General features: G+C 35.4%; 2 protein-coding genes and 1 long non-coding RNA gene across 3 annotated transcripts; 1 reads left to right on the top strand and 2 right to left on the bottom strand.

The window, feature by feature from the left end:
• Positions 1-13,197: 13,197 nt before the first annotated feature.
• LOC110709604 (extensin-like) lies at positions 13,198-14,801 on the top strand. The gene has a single exon (XM_021887816.1). It carries the CDS (start codon positions 13,587-13,589, stop codon positions 14,394-14,396), a length of 810 nt encoding a protein of 269 aa, XP_021743508.1. The 5' UTR covers positions 13,198-13,586; the 3' UTR covers positions 14,397-14,801.
• A 1,164-nt stretch (positions 14,802-15,965) lies between these two features.
• LOC110709724 (purine permease 3-like) lies at positions 15,966-18,307 on the bottom strand. The gene is made up of 3 exons (XM_021887952.1): positions 17,418-18,307; positions 16,670-17,100; positions 15,966-16,551 (listed from the first exon to the last, which is right to left on the bottom strand). Exons 1-3 carry the CDS (start codon positions 17,701-17,703, stop codon positions 16,204-16,206), a joined length of 1,065 nt encoding a protein of 354 aa, XP_021743644.1. The 5' UTR covers positions 17,704-18,307; the 3' UTR covers positions 15,966-16,203.
• A 2,811-nt stretch (positions 18,308-21,118) lies between these two features.
• On the bottom strand, positions 21,119-22,386 carry LOC110709701. Its single transcript, XR_002509013.1, has 2 exons — positions 22,010-22,386; positions 21,119-21,373 (listed from the first exon to the last, which is right to left on the bottom strand). It is a non-coding gene; the product is annotated as an uncharacterized LOC110709701 (long non-coding RNA).
• Between the last annotated feature and the right edge of the window lie 188 nt (positions 22,387-22,574).

Below are 22,574 nucleotides of genomic sequence, written 5' to 3' on the forward strand. Positions count from 1 at the left end.
TACTACTTGGACATCTTTTAGACGGAGTATCATTGAATTTTGCCCAAAAAGTAATAATAAAATTTACTCATATACCTAATATTAAAGAAATTACTTTAAAACATCACTTTTATAATAAAGGTTGTTTTCATATTACGTATGTTTAATTCTAGGAAAATGTGAAATATCAATCAATTTTTTGTTATTACCTAATTAAATAATAATATCTTAGTAAATACCAAAAAAAAAATTATTATCTTTTGTTGGAATATGTGATTGAGATAATAAATTTATTACATTCGACATTATAAATAAGATGCATAGTAAAAGACACATTGGACATAGTAACAAGTGACATCTTCTTGTGTATCTTTTTTTCGACAAATAGCTATCATCTACAAATAAACTTTTAAGGCAATAATCAAAATACGATCAAACTACAATTATTGGATAGCTTCAAACACATTTTTATATAATAACAAAGAGTGACGATATCACGTAGAGCATCAATTCATAGTACTATTAATAATATAGGTTAGTGTTGCCTAATTGTTGTTTATTATTGCCTTTAATGATCCGAGTAGTATTTATTTCCATTGAAATTATTTTATTGGATATAAAGGTGATATATTATTTGTAATCAATATATATACATGTATATTGTGCTAGTAGTTTAAATTTAGATTTTATATAAATAAGACTTTAGTCATATAGTCACTAGATTGTACAGTTTTATTGGGAATAATATGCATCATTAATATAATATAATGTACACTACTTTTTAATATTTTCAACACAACTAATCAACAATAATTTTTTATTCTCAATTGCAGTTTTAATAATTTTTGCCTTATTGTTTTAGTTCTATTTGCATTGCATTTGTTTACTCCAAATGAGTTACCTCATTTTTATATTATATCACAATTAATTATGGGAAAAAGATTATTACTACCGCGCATCGCACGGGCACTAATCTAGTAGAGGTCTACCTTGCACCCGTTTCAATTAGGTGAAAATGAGTTAAGGTTTGGCGAGTGATTACAAGTGAAAACGAGTGAAGGTTTGTTGGGTGATGATGCTAATTTCGAGAAGGTGCGGGAAAAGTTTCAAGACTTAATCAAAGTGGAGCTATATGGTGGTATAGCTTGTGGTTTTGTGGAAAGTAGTGTTTGTCGAACCTAGTTGGTGGTTCACTCAAACTCGAAGCAAATATACCTAGTTGGTGGTTCAAATCATTTGTCTTGAAGTTTGGTTAAACACCTGAATTCGGTCTTTTGTAGCAATTCGCATCTTTTTTGTTAAGCGATGTGGAACCTTCTTGTCCGTTTGATTGTAATTATACTTAACACTATATGTACTTATGCACACTTAGTCCTTATATCAGGGGATGTTGAGTGTATGAGACAAAAAGAAAGACTCAATTAGGTTTTAAGTTTGAAGTGAATTTTAAGGTAGGGATTTTCAATGGTGAGTTAAAAGCTAGTAACCTTCACCATTTATCATTTAAGTATTACTCTATAGTGCATTGGTGGTTTTTTTATCCCGATTCTCAAATTTTTTTATACTTCCTCCGTTTTTTATTAGATGCATCACTTTCTATATAAGTAAGTTTAAATTTAGATGTATCACTTTCCTTTTTAATCAATTAATTCTCTTTATCTATCTTATATCACATGGGTCCTCTTTATTTTTTTCTCTCTGGTCTATCTCACTCTATTCTAAAAATTGCGTAAGAGTCAGCAATTTCAAAAGTGATGCATTTAATAAAAAATAATAGAGGAAATAGTAATTATTTTTCTATATGCTTTTTATTTGGTTGCTTACTTATTGTCTTCTTTGTTGGTAATATATAGTAATTACAACTAGCCTTTTGACCCGTTCAATGCACGGGTTGTTACTTAGGTTATTTTTCTTGAAATGTGTTGCATATTTGTGTTATATGCGTTGGTGTTGTTTAGGAATTTAGTTAGGTATATATACATATTTATTGTGGGGTATGAAATGACGTATTGGTTTGAAGTTTAGGAGATGAAAAGACTAATTTATTGTTTATGTAATGTATACTAATTAATTTAACTTTAATTTATTATATATTGGAAATGAAGCACTTCGTTCATTTTCTTACTTATTGCAAGTTTCACAATGCATAAAGACTTAAAAGGGAATATAAAAAGGAAATATTAAGAAAAGTGACACGTGGCATATGAGTGGTTATGGTGACATGTGGCTTAGTATAGATTTGTGGTTTGTGTTTTTAAATACCAAGTATAGATAGATTTACAAGTTAGTAAGCACTATATTCTTTGTAACAATTGAGGGAGTTGATGAGTTTTATACTTTGTATTAGTTGTGAGTATTAGGTAATATAGAGGAAATGAAAATTTTAGTTAGGGATGTGAAAGGACCAATATTCGCATTATACTCATTAAATATGCATCCCTACCTTTTAAAAAGTTTGGGATAACTCTTATGAATAGTGTTTGGATAATTTTACCCTCTAAAATATTTATTTACTTATTTCCCCTCATTAATGTTAATTACTTTTTTTAAAAAAAATCTTAAGAATAGTGTGTAGGCATATATACCCCTAAAAATATTTGTTTACATATTTTTCCTCATTAATGATGCTAATAGCTAAATATGTTACATAAGGCCAAATCGAAAATGCTCGTCGGCTAAATACATAAGGCCAAACCGAAAGAGCTCTCCGGACATGACTAGTTTTGATCCACGCGTTACTCGCCTTAGTTAGAATATAAAAGTTTGCTATATTAGGCCAAATCTTTTTTAATGTATTTAAGGCAATTCTAACAACCCTCTCCACCTGTAAAAAAAAAATATAAAAATAAAATAAAAAATAAAAATAAAAAACCTCTCCACATCATGCATCACCACCCTCACTGCATATACGAGCACAATAAATAATACGTAGTATGCACATATTGTTTGAGCTACGTATTAATTACAAGTATTAAATTTAATTTAGAAATCGAAAAATAGTGTGAGTCAAACTCACTCTACGTGAATCCAACCATAGAATAAATCAATATCTTTTTTTTTTTTTTTTTTTTTTTTTTTTTGACAATAGCAAAGGCAAAAACACAAAATAACTACCAATTACTAGAAAGGGTAAACCGACATCTTCTTGCTATGTCGTTTGCCCTTTGAACCTGATCTCTTGGGACTTTTAAGATTGCACATCTCTGGAACGTAGCCCCCACTTCCCTAATTTCCTTTAACATCCAAGTTATTGGGATATCCTTACCAAAATTATCATGTAGATTACTAAGAAGGGAAATAGAGTCTGAGAGGAGGAGGATCCCCTGTTTTCCCTGTGCTTGGGCCCATTTCATCGCTTCGAGGCATGCCCAAGCTTCACATCGAATTACCGACGAGGTTGCTCCGTGTTTTCCACCCTCCTCCATGTCGTTGCCTTGTTCATTCCTTGTGACTGCCCAGCCAATCCCTACCTTGGTAGTATTCTTGTCCTATGAGCCATCCACTTCCACAATAAAAGGTGTCATAACCCACCTTTTCTCTTCCTAGTTGCACATAATTGAAACCTGGAGGTATGATTGGACCTTCCCTGATCACGTCCGTGTTGACATTGGAATGACTGTTATGTTGGGTGAAAGACTCATGATCTTGTATGGCTAAATTTGTGAATTCCGCTACTAAACTAGCAGTCCCGTTAGCACCCTTGAAATATCTTGCAACCCTTGTCTTCCACAACCCCTACAGCGTTGCAATGAACAGAACGCTACGGGTACCAAGCTTACCATCCTCGCTATAATAGAGCAGGATATAATTCTGGATCCATTTTCTCAAAGAGTCGGACCCAGGAGAGTCAGGGAAAATTGCCAGGGAACCATTCTTCCAGACTTCCTTTGCCAGATTACAGAATCAAAAGAGGTGTTGGCTATCTTCCATTGCCACCCCACAAAAGTCACAAGTCTCATTGACTTGTACTCCTCTTCTAGCTAAATTGACTTTAACTGCAATGCCATCATGAAAAAGCCTCCATAAGAAAAGCTTCCATTTCGGTTGAATATACATTCTCCAAACCAGCTTCATAAATTCTTGATCCCATGTAGAGAAGAAGGATCTTTCTAACCCCAATTCCTTTGAAAGGTAATAGTACCCCGTTTTAACCATGTATCTCCCTGATGGGTGGTATTTCCAGTAGAGGAAGTCATCCTCTTTTGAATGAGTTAACTCCATTGACAGAATTGACTTTGCACTATTCCAGTCAAAACAATCCCTCACCTTTCCCGCATTCCAAGTGGTCGTTTCTTCATCAATAAAATCCTTCACTCTTCACCTCAAGGACAACCCCACAATTTGATTTGAGTTCATAATTGGGACTTCCCCTTTAACCCAAGGCATACTAATAGCCTTAATATCCCTTCCATTACCTACTTTCCATGCAAATCCTTCCTTGAAAGTCAGAGTGACTTTCTGTAGGCTTGTCCTCCCCATTGATGGGTTCCCCAGGTTGGAACCCTTTATGCACTCTTGAAACCGGAAGCTGTGGGTTGAGGTGCATCCTTGTTGATTGCTTGAATAGGAGGGCATCATTGAGAATTGATGACCCTCGAATCCCGAGACCACCCATACTTTTAGGGGTTTGAATAATAACCCTACTTACCCAGTGCATACCTTTATTCCCATTGTTAGACCACCAGAACCGAGTAACAAGCGAATCAATTTTGTTGGCAATACTTTGAGGAAGTTTAATGCACTTCATGACATGTGCCGAGATGCTTACCAAAACTGTGATGATAAGAATTAATTTTGCCGCTTGAGAGAGATGCAGCGAAGCCCAAGAAACAATTTTCTCCGAGACTTTATCAACTAGGTATTAGAATGCCGAACTTTTCTTCCCCTGAATAAATATTGGAGCTCCCAGATGATTTCCCATATTCTCAGTTTCTGACATAGAAAGGATCCGTTTCAAAGCTAACCTTGTGTTGTTGTCAAATCCTGGTGAAAATTTCACAAATGACTTCTGGAGGTTCAATTGTTGACCTGAAGCTTTACCAAACTTGTGAAGAATGTTAGTAATGCACAGACACGACTCCTCATTAGCTTTGAAGAAAAGCATTGCATCATCTGCAAAAAACAGATAAGAAATGGAAGGAGACCTCCGTGAGACTTTCAATCCCTTGAATTGGTTAATATCCTCGCATTCTTGAGAGGATATCCATATAGAAGATAAAGAGATATGGGGAAAGAGGGTCTCCTTGTCTCAACCCACACTTAGGGAAAAAGTGTTCTGTGGTTTTCCTGTTGACTACAGCCTTAAAACTAACTGTTGAGATAAATTGTGAGACCATCCTGATCCAGTGACTGGAGAAACCATAGGCCTGTAACCTTCAATAAAAAGAGCCAGTCCACTCTTTCATATGCCTTAGATATATCAATCTTAACCGCAGTGAAATTCGAGCCTTTCCTCGAGTTGATAAGATGCATGAGCTCGTGGCTCAACAGGATATTATCCTCCATATACCTCCCTGGAATGAAAGCATGCTGATTTTCAGAAATAAGCCTCTGGAGAGCTGTCTTTAACCTATTGACAAGGCACTTGGAGATGCATTTATAGACAGTGTTGCACAAGCTAATCAGCCTAAAATTGGTTAGCAAATTCTGGTACTTTAACCTTTGGGATCAACACCAATAACGACTAGTTCCATTCTTTGAGCATGTTTCCGGTTCTCAAAAATTGATGGACACTATCCACCACCAGTCCTCCCACCTCTTTCCAGTAAGTCTGGAAAAAGTCAGCTGTGAACCCATCCGGCCCCGGGGATTTAGAACCATGCATATTGAACATTGCTTTTTTATTTCCATATCTGTGAAGGGTCGATCAGGCCCTATCCTGTCCTCCATTGAGAGTTGGGGGATACCAGTTGTCGAAGTAAGAGGTCGATACCCTCCCCATGATTATCCAGAATGGTAGGGTTATAGATCCCCTTAATAGAGGTTAGGATCACCTCCTCTACCTCCTTTTGCCCTTCCACCCAGGCATTATTATCATTCCGTAGAGTTAAAATCTCATTGTGTAGTTGTCGTTGCTTCACCTTCCTGTACATTGTTGGAGTAGGGCAATCCCCAAATCTAACCCACTTTGACTTCATTCTTTGCTTCCAAAAGTTGTAGCAAAGCTGGCTCTCCGGGATAATAAGATTTATATTTTGGATATAGCTTTCCCCTTATTGAATGGAATTAATATTAGTAGTTGTACCTTGTAGATCTTTTGTCAGTTTCCTCCCGTTAATCCCCCAAAGCTTCTTATTATCCAGACACCAAACTTGAAGCTTTGACCTTAACCTGTTAAGTTTCTTTGAGAGTTGAAACATATAAGAACCTTGAAAGTCCTCATTCCAAGAATTTTCCACTATCTCCTTAACTTCTGGAAAGTTGAGACACCAATTTTCAATTTGATACAGTCTATTCGGAGTAGTCACTCTAGGGTGGGAGTTATAAGTGATTACGGCATGGTCGGAGCGAATGATAGGCTCATGAGTTAACCTCCCATCTGGAGATTGTTGGAACCATTCTTCCGTAATGTATGCTCAATCTAGTCTTTCAAGAATAAGGTCGGTGCCTTCCCTTTTGTTACTCCAAGTAAACCTTGACCCCGAGAAACGAACCTCCGTAGCATTACTACTAAATCTCCAATCTAGGATAACATCGATTCCTCTAATTTGAATCGAACCCCCTAGCTAATCACTACCACTTTCCACTTGGTTGAAATCTCCTATTGCTAACACATTCTTAAACTCATTCAAGAACCATTGTAGTTGTTCCCATACTAACTTCCTATTTTCTACTTGAGGCTCGCCATAAAATAAAAAAATACTTAAATTTTCCACTAGATTCATAGATCTTACAAAGGATAAAGTTTTTTGAAGAGTAAAAACATTCTACTACGTCATTAGACCAACCTAGGACTAGCAGACCCCCACTACTTCCATCAGAATCCCACCTAAAAGTGGAAGTAGGGCCTAAAACACCTAAGATAGTTGCCGCATTAACAAAATTCATCTTAGTTTAGACCCCTACAGTTCTACGCCACAATATTCATATTGCCTTTGGGGGCTGATCTGGTGCAGCCGCCTCACCCCTCGAAGAAATCCTCACCGACTCAAGAATAGACAATTGCAGGTCAATATCCATGTCATCCCTGATTTCTCTGAATGCCGACGTTACCTCCTCACTATTTTGCCTCTTATATGAACCAGACGAAGAAGACGAAATTTCTTGAGGCCTCTTGTTTCTAACCCTTTGCCGAATGTCCTCATCAATATCGACCCTGAACTCTCGAGTCATGTCTGGATCCGATATTGCTTTTGAAGCAAACTTGCTAGCCCCATTTCTATCCTTGAGCCAAATTCTAAAACCACCTTGCTCGGACCACCTATGTCATCTCTTGAGCCTTTTGCGTTCAACCCACTCATAGTCCGTCTCACTATAGTGAACCAAATCCCCATCACATGAAAGCGGCATATGCCCAATCGCTTCCCTTATCCTCTTTCTTGTGTTTGCGCTATCATCATAATTAAATAATCCAATGAAATTGAAAGAACTTAAATGCGATACCGGAGTATTAGGTGGATCGAACTCCGTTAGAGGAAGGTTTGGCAGCCTCGCCAAGTCCACCGAAGAGAGCCTCAAAAACGGTGGAGTAGTTGCCCTTGCGGATTGATGGATTCCATGAATCTCCAATCTCCTAGCATTACGAATCCCCAAGGTTAGAATAGTGCTTGCCTATAATGCACGCATATTCCTCATCAGCCATCTGTTCCTCATCCATTCTCATAGTAGCCATAATAGATGAATTTTCTAACTCATGTTGCGGCGTCACAAGAGGCAGAGTAGCAACTATTTTGATCTGCCTAAACCCCGTTCCTAGCAGGTTCGCATTGTTTCTCTCGAACTCGGCTGGAGCAGTGGCCTACTCTGAAATTCCCAACGTATGAAATATAGTTCCTAGGCCTCCCCTTTGCTAATTAGTTTGCTGTGCTGAAGAAGATTCACCTACTTCATATGTTGAGCCCGTGAAGAAATGTCGCGATGGGGGAGGTAAACTGTTGGGCAATGGTAAGGTGACGACCCTCTCCGCTATGGGTCTAGTTGGGCCAAAGCCCGTACTCCTTCTTGATGTTGCTTCGCGACCAGTGTTAACATGCTGCTCCCTAAAAACATTTGAGGAGTCACCAAGATTAGGGCTCATATGCCCTCCTTGGATAAACTCCAAATATGGATTCCCACCTAACCCCAACCTTCTTCCAGGTGAGAGCGCAAGATCCGACATCATTGGTTCTCCATCCATGTCTACTAGCTCTGAATCATCATTCGAAAGCTCCTCTTCTCCCGTATGGAACCTTTCGCTATTATCACTCTCCGGAGAAGATAGGGGCTGCTCATCAGGATTCCCTTCATCAAACACCAGGTCTTCCCTTAGCACTCGCCTATAGAAAGGCGGGTCTTCCAGCGCTTCATGATGCCTCAAATCAACCCCAGTATTCCTGAATCTATACCAGTCCAACAATCCATGGATAAAGTTAGAGTAAAAGGGGTATTTCGCCGGACCGTACAATACCCTTACTCCGTCCGCCTCTACTTCATCAAGACGGCGCCTGTAGACACCTGATTGTGTCTCCCCAAAAACCAAATACAATAATGAGTACCTTTCACGTCATTGGTTATCGAGCAAGGTGAAATGTTGAAGAGTCTCGTGAATTTCCCTTTTTCGAAAAATGTTTAAATCATTCATTTCATGTCCTGTTTATGAAAAACAACCAATCCAGTTGATTTTGGTCCATAATTTGGGTCCAATAATTGTGTAGTTGGATGGGGCTTGAAAATAACTTTCCAACGATATATTATAAGCCCAATTCCGAGTTAGAAAGAGGAAGTTATGGCCAAAATACTAAACTGGGCCCAAATGAGCTTTATATGCGGACCCAATGATCATATGGAGGGTCCATTAATATTAATTGTATTTTTAAAACCATTAGGATTTATCTTAAGCTTCTAGAATTTTCTAGAAAGTTGCTTTAAGTTCTAAAGGCATTAGGATTGATTATTATCTTCTAGAAGGTTCCAATTTATCCTATTTTGAAAAGATAATGATTAAAAATTCTACATCGGATAAATAAGTGTTTTTAAAAGATTTAAATCTGATTTAATAAGGATAAGTACGGATATTCAACTAGCTCAATTTGATTGGATGTTGGATTCCGTACGAAATCTTATCGTACAGAAATTATTGCATCGCGTCAGATCCGTCGCGCAGCGATGGATTTATCGCGACGAAATGAAGTCATTGCATCACGATAAATTTGTAGCGTCGCTATGAATCCTGTTTTATTTCAGATGGAATTCTAACTCGTTTTCTGATCTGTCGGTCGTTTTTCTATATAAATAGGGCCAATTTCATCCGTTTTCATTCACCAACAATCATCATCTCTCTCTCTCTCTGACCTAAAGCTTATTCTTTCTTTCTCCCTCTTGATTTTTTAAATCTCTTTCTAAACCCTTTTTTACAAACACACACCATACGTCCTTTGCGAGACCCTAATACATCAAGCCAAGCTCGAAATTGCCTTCGCCCTCGACGTGAAAGGTTGATATTTCTGAGGGTTTGATCCCAAATCCTTATTTCAATTATTATTTGATTTATTTATTTGATTTCATCTTTATTGAAGTTACTAACGTGTGTGTTGTTTTAATAGAAAGAGGTACGAGACATCAAAGTGAGTAGATCTACTATCCTTATATTTCGGGGTTTTTTTGATGTGTCCTATGGGAGAGTTACAACACCAGAACTGGTAGCCGATCGCCTGTACCTGCAAAAGCACGGAGACTCCGGTTGGTTGGAGTTCCGCCTCCGACAATCAAGTTAGAATATGTCTGAGTGAGTAAGGATGCAGAAAGTAAATAGTCTCTCGGATTTCGGGAGATTCTGCAATTAATATTGCTCGGTATTTGTGTTTTGTACTTATGACTGTGCATAAATGTGTAATAAATGAAGAATTTCCTCTATTTATAGTAGAAGAAGATTTGTTCCCCTATTAGGGTTACTCTGCCACGTGTCAACATCCCATTAGGCCTCTATGGGGATGACACGTGTCAGCTTGCTATTGGGCCACGTGACATGGGTAATTTTACCCCAAACACCTTATTCCTTTGATATAGAAATTATGCTTAGAATATTATTTAAATTCCTAGTATCATGTTAGGATGTCGTTATGATTTCTAGTATCATGTTAGGATGCTTAATTAATATTTCTAATATCATGTTTAGGATAAAGTTTTAATCTTTATTATTTCGTGACATGCTAAGATTTGTTATTAATTCATTTAGTATCATGTCTAGGATCTTGCTAATATTATTTTGGAGATATTGCTTTATTATGATGATTGTTGTGTCATTAATTATTACATTGCTTGATTATTCTTGATTGTTATTGTTTGATCACGCCTTTCTTGCAGGTTTAAAGGGAATTTGTACTTGAAATCACTCCTAATAAGATAATTAATAATTTGCTTTAGGTTTAGTATGATTTTAATTCAAGTGATCGCCAATAATAGATTTATTTGTGCATTAATAATCAACCTACATAGATTAAATATGTTTAGGGACAATTCATTGATTGTATGTTAATTGGAAAGCGCACATGAATATGATAAGAAAAAAGTAGAGGCCTATTTAGGGCGGGTTCAATCTCTTTTAGGTTGGATTCATACCATCATCCCCGAATATCCAATCATGGTTCCGGACCACTATGGAGTTAGCGATCTCTGTGATCGTGAATGGGGTGTAACTTTCACACCTGTGGATGGTTTACAAGTTCCTAAAACTTGTTGGCGACTCTTTTGCTCTAGCTTCTTTCCCTTGGACGCCACCATGTTTAAGTGCATGATCACAGTGGGGTCAAAGTTGAGTGTTGAAATATTCCCTACAACGTCTTACCCTTTCTCCTGGCAACAATGGCGTGGAGAGAGCATTGAGACGTTGCATGCCCTACACACCCACATGATTTACAGAATCTATAAACCTCTTCATATCTCAAGTATACCCAAATTACTCGATTGCCTTCCAATGGTATAAAACACCCTGAAATTAGAGGTATAGAGAGATCTACAAGCATACGAGCTCTCAACTCTGCTTGTAGCGGCAAGTTGCTTCCTTCATGGTCGAGTTCCTCAATATACCCCACATGGCGAAGGATCTGTCTAGCCCAACCTAAAGTAAGGTAGGCCAATGGGAGCCCCTAGATGCTTACCCTTATTTTTGTGAGAGTAAAGCTCATCTGGTGGGGCGCTAAGTTTCTTTGGTACCTTCTAAAGTTGATAATCCTGCCGTCAAAGATAGCAGTGTTTACAAGAATTAGATTCTCTTGATCCTGAGTATCACTGTATTCAAATAGAAAATAAGGGCCAGATCTGTGAACCCTTATTTCCCCCCTCATTATCCATCTCGAGTTAATAATATGTTGCACGAATGGTTCGGATGGAGGGTGGTGACCAATAAAGATTCCTATAACACAAGCATTGAAGTTTATACTACTATTTTCCAAATCAAAATCTGGTGGAGGGGGTATAAGAGGGCCCCCTCTCAGATCCAGGTTTTACTGCTCGTTATGAGCATTGTCTGAGTTATTATTGTTGTTCATAATTTCGATAGAAAGAATAAGGAAAGAGGAGAGTTTAAGGAGAAAAGGATGATTTAAGAGTGTGACAGACTAAAATAAGAGGAGAAAAGGACTGAAACTTGAATAAGGAAAGAAGAGAAAAAAGACAGAAGAAAGGAATGTGAGAAGTTGAGTTTGAAACCTGAAACTTCTACCACATTAATAGCCGAACTCAATTTTTTGAGAATTGGAACCAAATCAAGCATGGGGAGCAAGGATTGGCGAAATTAGTGCTCAAACATAAATAGCCGACTCTACTTATAAGCCCACTGCACCAGTAGAGGGAGAGAAGTAACTGCTTGAATTGTATTGGGTGAGAAACCCAACAAGGTGGCGCAAAAGCTGTTAAAAGGTTTATCCCTTTTACTGGAGATGAGGAGTTTCACCAAACCAAGAAATTGGTTTTCTTGAGTGGCTAAAAAGTAAGGAGGTAATCCATAGACAAAGAAAAACGATTGATATCCCTTCCCACCTAGAAGGAGCTATGCATGAACCCTACTCATCTAAATTGTTGCAGAGATATGAAGGAAATCTAAAGCATGCAGATAGACAAGCCTTGAAGATTTTAAAGAATCCTAACGAACCCTAGTAAACTAGGAAGAACTCACTTTCTAGTGAGAGATGCTCTCAATTTTTAGAGAGAGAGAAAAAAAAGTAGGGAAGAATTAGTATAATGGTAGTCATTTCTATAGAATTATCCGAAAAACATTTGTAAGATTGCAACAAAATAATCTAATGTACGTATCATACTCTCATTACTAGTCATCCTCAATTCCTCAAATAATCACATACTACTTCAAGGTCCAATTTTAGTACTACTATAGTACTATACATACATCACTAAAATTAAGCTCCATAACTAATATGGAAATTAACCATGCCCTGTAATCTAAGAGTCCTAAGACCAATATCACACGAATTATTACTTTCAACAAACAATCAATAATGATTACAAGACTTCTAACATGGACGTATCCACAACCACTAGCAACAACATAGTACAACATGGTTGTAGAAAAATTATTTCTAAATGGGACAGCTCCAAATTAACTATTTGTAATTATATTTTAATAACTTTTCTATTGCAATAGGTTGTTGATAAGGAATCTTATATAGTTAGTTACTTGTCTAATACAGGAGTAATAATATTTTAAAGGAAAAATGAAAATAAACAATCTCACCTTTGCGTGGTCTGATAATAATAATCCCACCTTTGCATGTCATCTTCTTTTAATAGACCCTGACTTATTAGTGACCGATTTTTGTAGGTTATATGCCATGTGTCAATATGTAATAGGTTTATTTCATTTTTTTAATAAAAAAGGCAAAAATATATACAGAAAACAAAATTTATAAAAAAAAAAAACAGCCACCAACCCCCACCATGAAACCCTAGCCCCTACCCTAGCCACCACCAAAAACCGGTTGGCCGCCCTACTTAACCTCCGAAAATGGCCAGCCGAAACCAAGGATGTGTTTTTAGGGTGTTTAAGGGGGGTTTTCGGGGTTAGGGTGGGGATATTTGGGGTGGTTAGGGAGATTGGGTGGGATTTTTCGGAGCTGGTTAGGGAGGTTGGGATAGAGTTGTCAGTGGTTTTCGGCGGCTGGGTGGGGTTTTCGGCGGGTTTACGACGGCTAGGTGAATAGTGCAAAAGTTCAATTGTTTCCAAAAAAAAGTCCAATTATTACAATATTGTGAAACAGAGAAAATATATATAAATAACGAAAAAGCCAAAATCATATGTGTATTTATGTCTAATGGATCGCGTTCCGATCCTTAAGCGCTCTCTCTTACAAGGCATCAAACATAACTTCACTTACTCTATGTAGTCATACACAAATTCATGTCACAACTCACAAACCTTTTCAAGTCTATCATCGTTTAATTTATTTGTTTTCTAAAATATGCGCTATTTAAATGAGTTTTCCTCTACCCCATCTACGCCACCACCACCATCCTATTACACCTATGTCTCACCACCACCACCGAATCATTACATACACACTTCACCTCCTCCTTCATGTAGTCCCCCACATTCGGGACATCACAAATCATCTCCACCATCATGGCCACCTATAACTGGAGTACCACCAGTATCACCACCACCTTCGCCATTTCCCCCATATCCACACAGCCCATCACCGCCCTCATTATGGCCCCCATCTCCACCCTCATTGTCACCCCCACAACCATCTCCACTTGGCCCACCACCATCACGATCACCCCCACAACCATCTCCGCATGGTGCATCACCACCATCATTATCACCCCCACAACCATCACCACCTGATCATGGCACATCACCACCCTCACTATCACCCCAACAACCATCACCACCCTTGCCCTCAGCCTCACCACCACAAAATCATGGAATTCCCCCGCCAACATCATTACCACCATCAACACCACCACCACCACCACATGGTGTGGTTGTTCCTCTAGTATCCCCACCTCAACCACAAGGCGGAGGGCCTAGCGGCGGCGGTGGAGTTCCACCAACGCCCGCAATCTATTCTTCACCACCACCTAGTGACATCGTAAAACCCCCTCCCACCTCACCCCCAGGGCAACATACTCATAACAACACAGCAATAATAGTGGGTGCATCTTTAGGCGGTTTCTTCTTCCTTGCGTTATTATCCATTTGCCTATGTTGTGTAGCTAAGAAATTGAAGAAGCCTACACAAGTGCCTCCAGCTGCTGCAACTGAATAAACCACCTCCATCGGTTCCGGTGGCGGTGGTGCTGCTAGTGGATGCGCGGCCGAAGGATGTTACTACTATGGTGGTACATACTGTTTTTAGCTCCCGCCAACAATATTGTTATTGCAGCTACTAAATAAGCAAGAGGAAACTTCCTGAATGAGTGAATAATGATCCCATCTTTTACTTTAATTTTTTTTGTTGATAATTTCTGTTGTTTGTATGCTTGAGTTGTGATTATTTGGTTGAATTTCATTTGATCATGTTATGTTTATCAATTTGTACGCAAAATTCAATTCCAATTATTTTGGTCATTTAAAATTGTAATTATGTAAAATTGAAATATGGCATCAAAGTTTGTTGAATGTTGGAGAAAATAAATAATATAAATTGTTTTCTTGCAAGAAAACAGCTTTTTTAGAGTTTTGGTAGCCATCCTTGCACATAAATATAATAAAGAGTACCTAAAAAGAAATGTTCATTATTGTGGTTTATTTATTTGTATATTTATGGTTATAATTTATTTTCTTAAATTTTAAAGCTGGTTTAATTTATAGAAAGCATGGTAAGTACGTCCTCTAAAAAAAAAATTAGGCCTTGTTTAGTTGAACTTATTTTTACTTATTTCAGAAAAAATAAGTTCAAATCAGATCAGAAAAAATAAATTCAGATCAGACCATTGTTTTATGTACAGTTTTTTTATCGCTAAATATCTTTAATTTCGTAATGAAAAAAATTATGAAAATTATATACTAATAAAATACACAATATTACGAATCTAACAAGACCGCACTTGATGTATTTTTACCTTATAGATTATCGTATATTTAAGGTCAAAATTTGGTCAAATCAGACAATCAGATCAAACCATATCAGACCAGATCAGATAAGTAAAAATAAGGTGAATTAAACAAGCCCTTAAAAGTATGATAAGTTCGTTTTTAATTTTCAATTATTTCCTTGTCAAAAGAATTCATAGTTAACACTAACACTACAGAATGCGCAATAAATTAAAAATTATTTATTTTAATTAATATCATATATTTTGGATACCACTTGAATATTTAGGGCTTGTTAGTTCACCTTATTTAAACTTATCTGAACATATTTGATCTGGTCTGACCTGATTGTCAGATTTGACCAAACTTTGACCTTAAGTGTAAAATAATGTATAAGGAAAAAATATATCAAGTGGGATCTTGTTAGATTCCTAATAATGTGTAATTTTCATAAATTTTTTCATTACGAAATTAAAGATAATTAGCGATAAAAAAACTGCACATAAAACGATAATCTGATCTAAACTTATTTTTTCTGATACGAGCTAATCTAAACTTATTTTTTTTTCTAATCTGATCTGAACCTATCTTTTCTGAAATAAGTAAAAACAAGTTGAACAAAACAAGGCCCTAGTTGCAGAGGTGTTATTTTTGTATTTATTCTCCTAATTACATTTCTATTCATTAGCTAGGATGTTTATGGTTGTTTTTTTTCTACTTCCTTTTTTTTTCTAAAATGGAATTTTCAATCCATATACATTATTAAACCAGATAAAAAATCCTCATATGATCTGATCATAAATTAAATTATAAACTCTAATCAACTTTTAAAAAATCATGATTTGAGAGGATATTACACAATCAAAAGGATTACAAAATTGAAATCATATGCTGATATGCAACTCTCATCTAAGGAAAAACCTTGCTTATTCCTTGATGTGAGCCAACTGAAATCCAGGTTATCTAATTCTAACAAGTAGAATTCACACACTAGGTACTTTAATTAAAACAATATTCTATAACATGATTAACATCCTATTTTATGATTCTATATCTGCATTTCTAGATTCTAAATTGTTTCTTTCTCTCTTTTTTTGTTTCTTGACATCCTTAGCCTCACCATAAAAGTAAGAAATAAATCCCCAAAGTGAAAGAGCAAGAGATAGCCCCTTTTCTACCTGAAACTTTTCGTGGTAGAAAAACACAGCGGCTATCTCCGTGATCGGAAGTGCAACCGCTATGATTACTCCGGACAACAAAGAGGAGCCATAGTATATGACCCCGGCCGCCCCTAGGTAGAAGAATTGCCATATAATTGCACTACATACTAGCACAACAAAGTACATGGCAACCCCAAGTTTGTACTCGTGCATTTCGCTTACATAACCCTGCATAATATAAAGGACAACTTTTAAACCAACTATACAATACACAAAAGTATAAAAGTTCGTTAAGTGGTCAGATAATATATAATAATAAAAAATAAAAAAAAAGATGATACATTACCTTGTAATCGCCGCTAGCAAGCATCCCAATAGTGCACATAGCGGTAGCAAAGAATGACAACACAAGCTGAATCTCCATCACCAAAGAATAGGTAACAGTTTGTTTAGCTCTTTTATAAGTGAGCTCAATCATAGGAAGCATAAGAGCGAATAAGGCAGATGAAGCTAGGGTAAAGAAGAACCCTAAGTAATACTGAGCACTTGATTCACCCGTTGGTTTATCAGCGCTAGCATGAAGGGCTAAGACTATGGCTGCGAAGGTTAGAAGAGCAACCGCGTTTATTGAACATGCTGTGAATTTCTGCCTGACTAATAAGAAGGCAAATACTGCTGTGAAGGCTAGTTGGGTTGCTAAGATTAAAGATGATGTTGAGACTGGTATGTGTTTTACTCCATATGCATACAAGTAGTCTGCTGACCCTGCTATTAGTCCTGTTACGTGGATGTAAAGCTGGTTAAAAAGATTATGCACATTCAAAATAATTATGGCAAATCAAGTTAACTATGCCTTTGAATGATAAATTAAATCATGTCATCTAGAGTAGTAGAGTGCGCATATGAACAAAGAAAACAAGTTTTGTCTAGCGTATCTTTCTCTGGAATAAAGGATTAAACAAAAATTAATTAATACAGAATCGAATTTAATTATTATTTCTAACTTCTTCTCAGTTTACTTGTCTAATTTTCCTACTTATTAAAGGGTTCCTCAATTTACTCGTCCCATTTCTTTTAATTTTTGGAAAACTTACCAACAACAGCAGCAAAACAAAAGGTACTAGGCTTGATGAAGAGGAGCTTGGCTTGCGTAGGATGAGCCACTTGGCGTCGAAAATAAGCAACGAGGAGAGGAACAATCATCATAGGCCATCCTCCAGTTTCTAACCAAGATGAAAGCCAAATACTCTTACCACCATGTAGGTAATACAACCTCATGATTAGTGGACCGCCGCTTATTCCTATTGCTAACATTATGCAATTTACTATCAACAAATATTTCTTCATCTTTGGACTCATTGTTGGAGTTTCCATTTCCATGTTTTCTCCAACTTTATCTCTTCCTAAGCCTTTAAATCTGCTATTTTTGTTACAACATTTAATAATAAGCTCATCTTTACGCCAATAAGGGTATGTTCAACTCACACAATAACATTTGGACACACAATAACTCACCAGAAAAGTTAGACAATAACGGAAAAAAAAAATTAAAATAAAGGGAAGGTTGGCAGGATTGAGGAAAAATAGAGAAAAATGTAACATTCATTAATTTTCTCAAAATGGAAAACTTCTTCCATCATTTAGAAAACTATTTTCAACTTTCAACAATTATTTTAGGCCTTTGCAAACCCAAATGAAGACACTCAAGTGACTCAACCTTGACAAGAAAATTGAGGAAAACTTTTCCTAAAAATGAAAAGTTATCACATCTCAGTATCTCACTACAAACCAAGATGAGTATGCCAAATTTCCAACATCTTTGACAGCAATATTAACCAAGATGCGTCACGAATAATAATACTGTATATACTTTGTATTTACATGAAATTTTTTTCATCATTTATCAAAAAACAATATGAATAGATGTTAACAAGTAAAAAATCATGCACCACTCATTTGAAATCTAAGCAAAGTAGTTCAAACATACACAAAATATTATACAAAGTACTCTTATTGTCTCTAAATATTCTTGTTTTGAATGTCAAAACAAGAACATTAGAGACGAGAGTACAAATTAGTGAAATAGTATAGGCGTACCTAAGAAACACAAGACCTTCAATTAATTTGTCGTGTTTGGATGTAAAATTATTTTTAGCCTAAGAGCCACAGCTTTTATTGTTTATATCCTTGGCAAATTATCACAAAAAAAACATAATGGCATTTCATTATACACCAGTGCACCACGTTTTTGTGGGCCAGTTTTCTAAAACCATAATAAAGATATTTTCTACTTTATGGGCAAAGATATAATCTTATAATCTTATCATAATAAGTATATCGCCGTAAGACGACGGTAATCAAGTTTCTTTTGTGATATAAATACATATTTAATATTTAATTATACTTTTGCAAAGCAAGTCAAATAAGGGTAAATTAAAGAAAGTACAAGTCGTTTTTAATCTTTTTATTATTGCTATTTCTTTTTCTATTTCCTTTTTATAGTATATTCCAATTTTCTTCCATCACTACCGAAAATAAAATTATTGCAGTTTTTTTGGTGTAAAGAAAGCGCAGATAGTATAGATAGGGTTTGATCTCATGAAAATTCTAATGTAGTCTTATGACCACAATTTTTTTTAAAATGGATTGCTGAAATTGTTTGTTTTTTTATTTAGCTTTAATTAGTAATTCTAATATATATATTTTTTATTTCTAGAATTTCGAAAATGTTAAAAAAATAATTTCTGAAAGATAAAAATGTATTTAAAATAATTCAATATTTATTTTTAATCAAAATTACTAATTAAAAAGAAATAAATAAAACAAATAATCTCAACTGTCCATTTTAAAAAATTGTGGTAGTCAAAAGTCATAAGACTACACTAGAATTACCTTTTGATCCCACGTCTTGAGTAGTACCCCTTACCTCTAAAACAAAATTATCGTAGTCAAGAGATGAGCAAGAGAATTGAAGTAGCTGATCTTTGAAAGAGTAGCTGTGTATTGAAACAACGAAACATATGAGCACTATAAGGTGTATATATATAGGCTTTTGATAAATAGATAATTTCCTAATTTAATAATGAAGACATAAGAGTTTGTATCTAAGTATAATTCTTATTTGCAATTAACGAAGATTGGATTTTAACTAAATAAGCTAGTTTTAATCAATTAGGCTAGTTGATTATCTCCCCATCATAAAAATAAAAGCTAATTGATTATCCACATCGCATTATTATTCATAGCAGCTTTGAATCAGAATTGTTTTACAATTTACACTAGGGGAAATTGGGTTTAAATGTTTAATCATTCAAAAGCCCAAATTGATTTTAATTCAATTGGGATAGTACTATGGAAGGGTTGGTTACCGATCTTCCAATAAAGCGAAAATTAATTTCCCTCTCTTAATTAAAAATTAATTTCGACACTCTTTTATAAGAGCATTGTTTTGTATATTGCACATGTTACAAAGTGGAGTGTTGAATTCAAAATTTCAAGTGTGAAAATAATTTTTATCCAATGAAAAGTTTGCAACACAAAATATCATTCCATCAATTAAAAGATGACAGAAATTCTATGACATACCATCACTTCAATTAGTCTTCGACAATCACACACAAGTATACACAACTAAAAAATCTCAGTTTTCTACTAGCTAGTGTTGATATTTGTTTGGTTGCTCATTGCCTTAATTAAATGAGCCCAAAAAGAGTATAAATTAGCCATAAATAGATATTAGCCCAGTGGGCTCAAAGCCCGCTATAATATTATTTTTAAGCTCCAAATGTTATTATTTGCCACTTGCTAGTACCCCTCTATTTTTATTTAAGTATCCTATTTAATTGACACACTTGTCAATTCACGACTTTGACTAATAATATTTTTATTTATCAATAGATATAGAATATAGAGACGATTCTAACAAGTATTAATTGATTATATATTAATTTATGTATGAAGCATAAATAAGGGTCAAAACGTAATATCTCAAGAGCAGAGACAAGCCCTATCAATAATAATTGTTTCTGACCTAAAATAATATAATACAAGTATGTTTTATTTTGACCACGTAAATTGATCAAAAGTTTCCTATCAGAGTTTCCTATCAAAGTATCATTTTTTTATCGAAGTAATTGTTTACATTAACTACCCGTTAGATTGACGATAATAATTACTCCATATTAGAGGTGAACGACTTTATATAGAACTTAACAATAATAACGTTCAAGACAGTGATACGTCACCTGCTAATAAGTTGAAACGAATATAAGCAAAGAAACCATGGTATTTGAAATACATGGCAATAAAGTTTAATCCAATGCATAACCATAAATTTTGTTAATTGTCATATCGATACGTACCAGTAATTATCGCCTTTCAAAACATATAATTCTTGCGGCGTGTCAACCACGAAAACAAAACTACACCATAAAATTAAAACACTTCCAAACCTTCCCACGAAATTTGAATTTTCTAAATCAATTATAACACCTTAACCAGCAAAGTAAAACTTTAACTAAATATAATAAAATCATAAGTTTCACAACAATATTAAACACTTAACTGAGATGATTTAATAATACACAAATATTCAAACAAATCTTCAACAATTCAAAAGGATTTAATCAGAGAATTTTCAAGAATCATGCTTCATGCATAACGTCAGAAAAAAATTCAGCAAAAAAGTTAATCTTATCATAGCCTTGAACGCAAAAAGATTCAGTCCCCCATGGGCGGAGCTAGAAGGGGACATGTGGGGACACTTGTCCCCCCATTTTCAAAAAAAAAAAATTAAAAAAAAAAAAAATGCAATTACAGTGCTCTGTTGCGACATTTGCCAGCCAAACCCTAAGTTTTTCAATTTTCAATTTCTCTCTCTTCGATTCGCCCTCGCCTGTCGCCTAGCCGGCTCGCCGTGACGCCGTCCACCGTTCGCCGGCAGTTCGCAGCAGTGACGAGGTTCAACAGCCGCCCTTGAGCCTTCGTCCTTCGTGACTTCGTGTCTTCGTGACTTCGTCATATGCATAAGCATAACACATTTGCTGTAAATCTGGATTTCAATGGAGGTATGAATGTATGATTAATTGAATAATTGATTACTTGTTTTGTTGTTTAAATGTTTAATTGTTTAAATTTACAGTAAATCTGAAATTCTGAATTTCATATTTTTATTACTTGTTTAAATGTTTAATTGTTTAATTGTTTATATTTTTATTGTGAATTTGTCATTTGTGGCCTTGTGGGTATTGATTATTGAATAATTTGAATTGATAAATGATTATTGATTTATATTTGTTTGATTGTTTCCCCTGTTAGAGTTTTTGGTTGTTTTTGTGAAATGTGAATTTAAATTATTAATTATTGTAAATTATTGAAATGTGTAGTTGAATTAGAAATTTAAAATCTTAGCCTCTTAGGTTTTGTTATTATGTAATGATGTGGATTGTGGTCTTGTGGAAATTGATATATAATTTTCGATTTAATTAGGAAATGTCAAACGATTCACCAAATTCAAACAAATCAAAGGCAACTAAACAACCCGATCTTCGACAATTCTTGTTTAAAAGAACGAAACTCAATGAAAATGAGTCCAATGAAAATGAGTCCAATAACTCACCTTCATTTAGCTCCCCTCAAAGTCAAGAAAATAGTATGGAAATGGGTGGTTCAAGTAATAGTAATGTACCATTAGAGGAAGATTCGGTGTACGATGTTGAACTTCTTCCTCATGATCCGGGAAAAAGAATAAACATTATGGCAACGGCAATTCATTTGCTTATCAAGTTGATGTTGATTCTTCCCGTTGCCACGGCAAGTGTTGAAAGAGTGTTTTCTGCAATGACATGTGTCAAAAACAAGTTGCGAAATAGCATGGGTGATCAACTTATGAATGATTGTTTGGTCACTTTTATTGAGAAGGATGTCTTCTTACGAGTTTCCGACGAAAAGATTATTGATCGATTTCAAAGTATGAAGACTCGAAGAATGAACTTGTAATTTTAATGTAATGTTTATGTAATTTTTTTCATCATTTTGAATTGTATGACTAAGTATATATTTGTATTTTGAAATTTTAATATTAAGTATTAACCAATTTGTGTGTGAGTTTTTTTTTGTTTTTATTTTTTGTTAAGCTTTTCGTAAGTTAAGCATTTTGTCCCCCCAAGTTGAAAATCCTGGCTCCGCCACTGCAGTCCCCCGTTAATTAAAATTTTTAATAGTACTTTCTTTTGCTAAGATATTGCTTCTAT

The sequence above is a fragment of the Chenopodium quinoa genome, unplaced genomic scaffold (genome assembly GCF_001683475.1).
Source record: "Chenopodium quinoa cultivar QQ74 unplaced genomic scaffold, ASM168347v1, whole genome shotgun sequence".
Classification (NCBI taxonomy): Eukaryota; Viridiplantae; Streptophyta; class Magnoliopsida; order Caryophyllales; family Amaranthaceae; genus Chenopodium; species Chenopodium quinoa.

Bases quoted from the DNA above. Each gene is read 5' to 3' on its own strand.
- LOC110709724 (XM_021887952.1), bottom strand. From the start codon at position 17,703: ATGGAAATGGAAACTCCAACAATGAGTCCAAAGATGAAGAAATATTTG. The intron at 17,101-17,417 runs GTAAGTTTTCCA...TCCACGTAACAG, and splicing joins TTGTTTTGCTGCTGTTGTTG to GACTAATAGCAGGGTCAGCA. The intron at 16,552-16,669 runs GTAATGTATCAT...TATATTATGCAG, and splicing joins TTGCTAGCGGCGATTACAAG to GGTTATGTAAGCGAAATGCA.
- LOC110709604 (XM_021887816.1), top strand. From the start codon at position 13,587: ATGCGCTATTTAAATGAGTTTTCCTCTACCCCATCTACGCCACCACCA.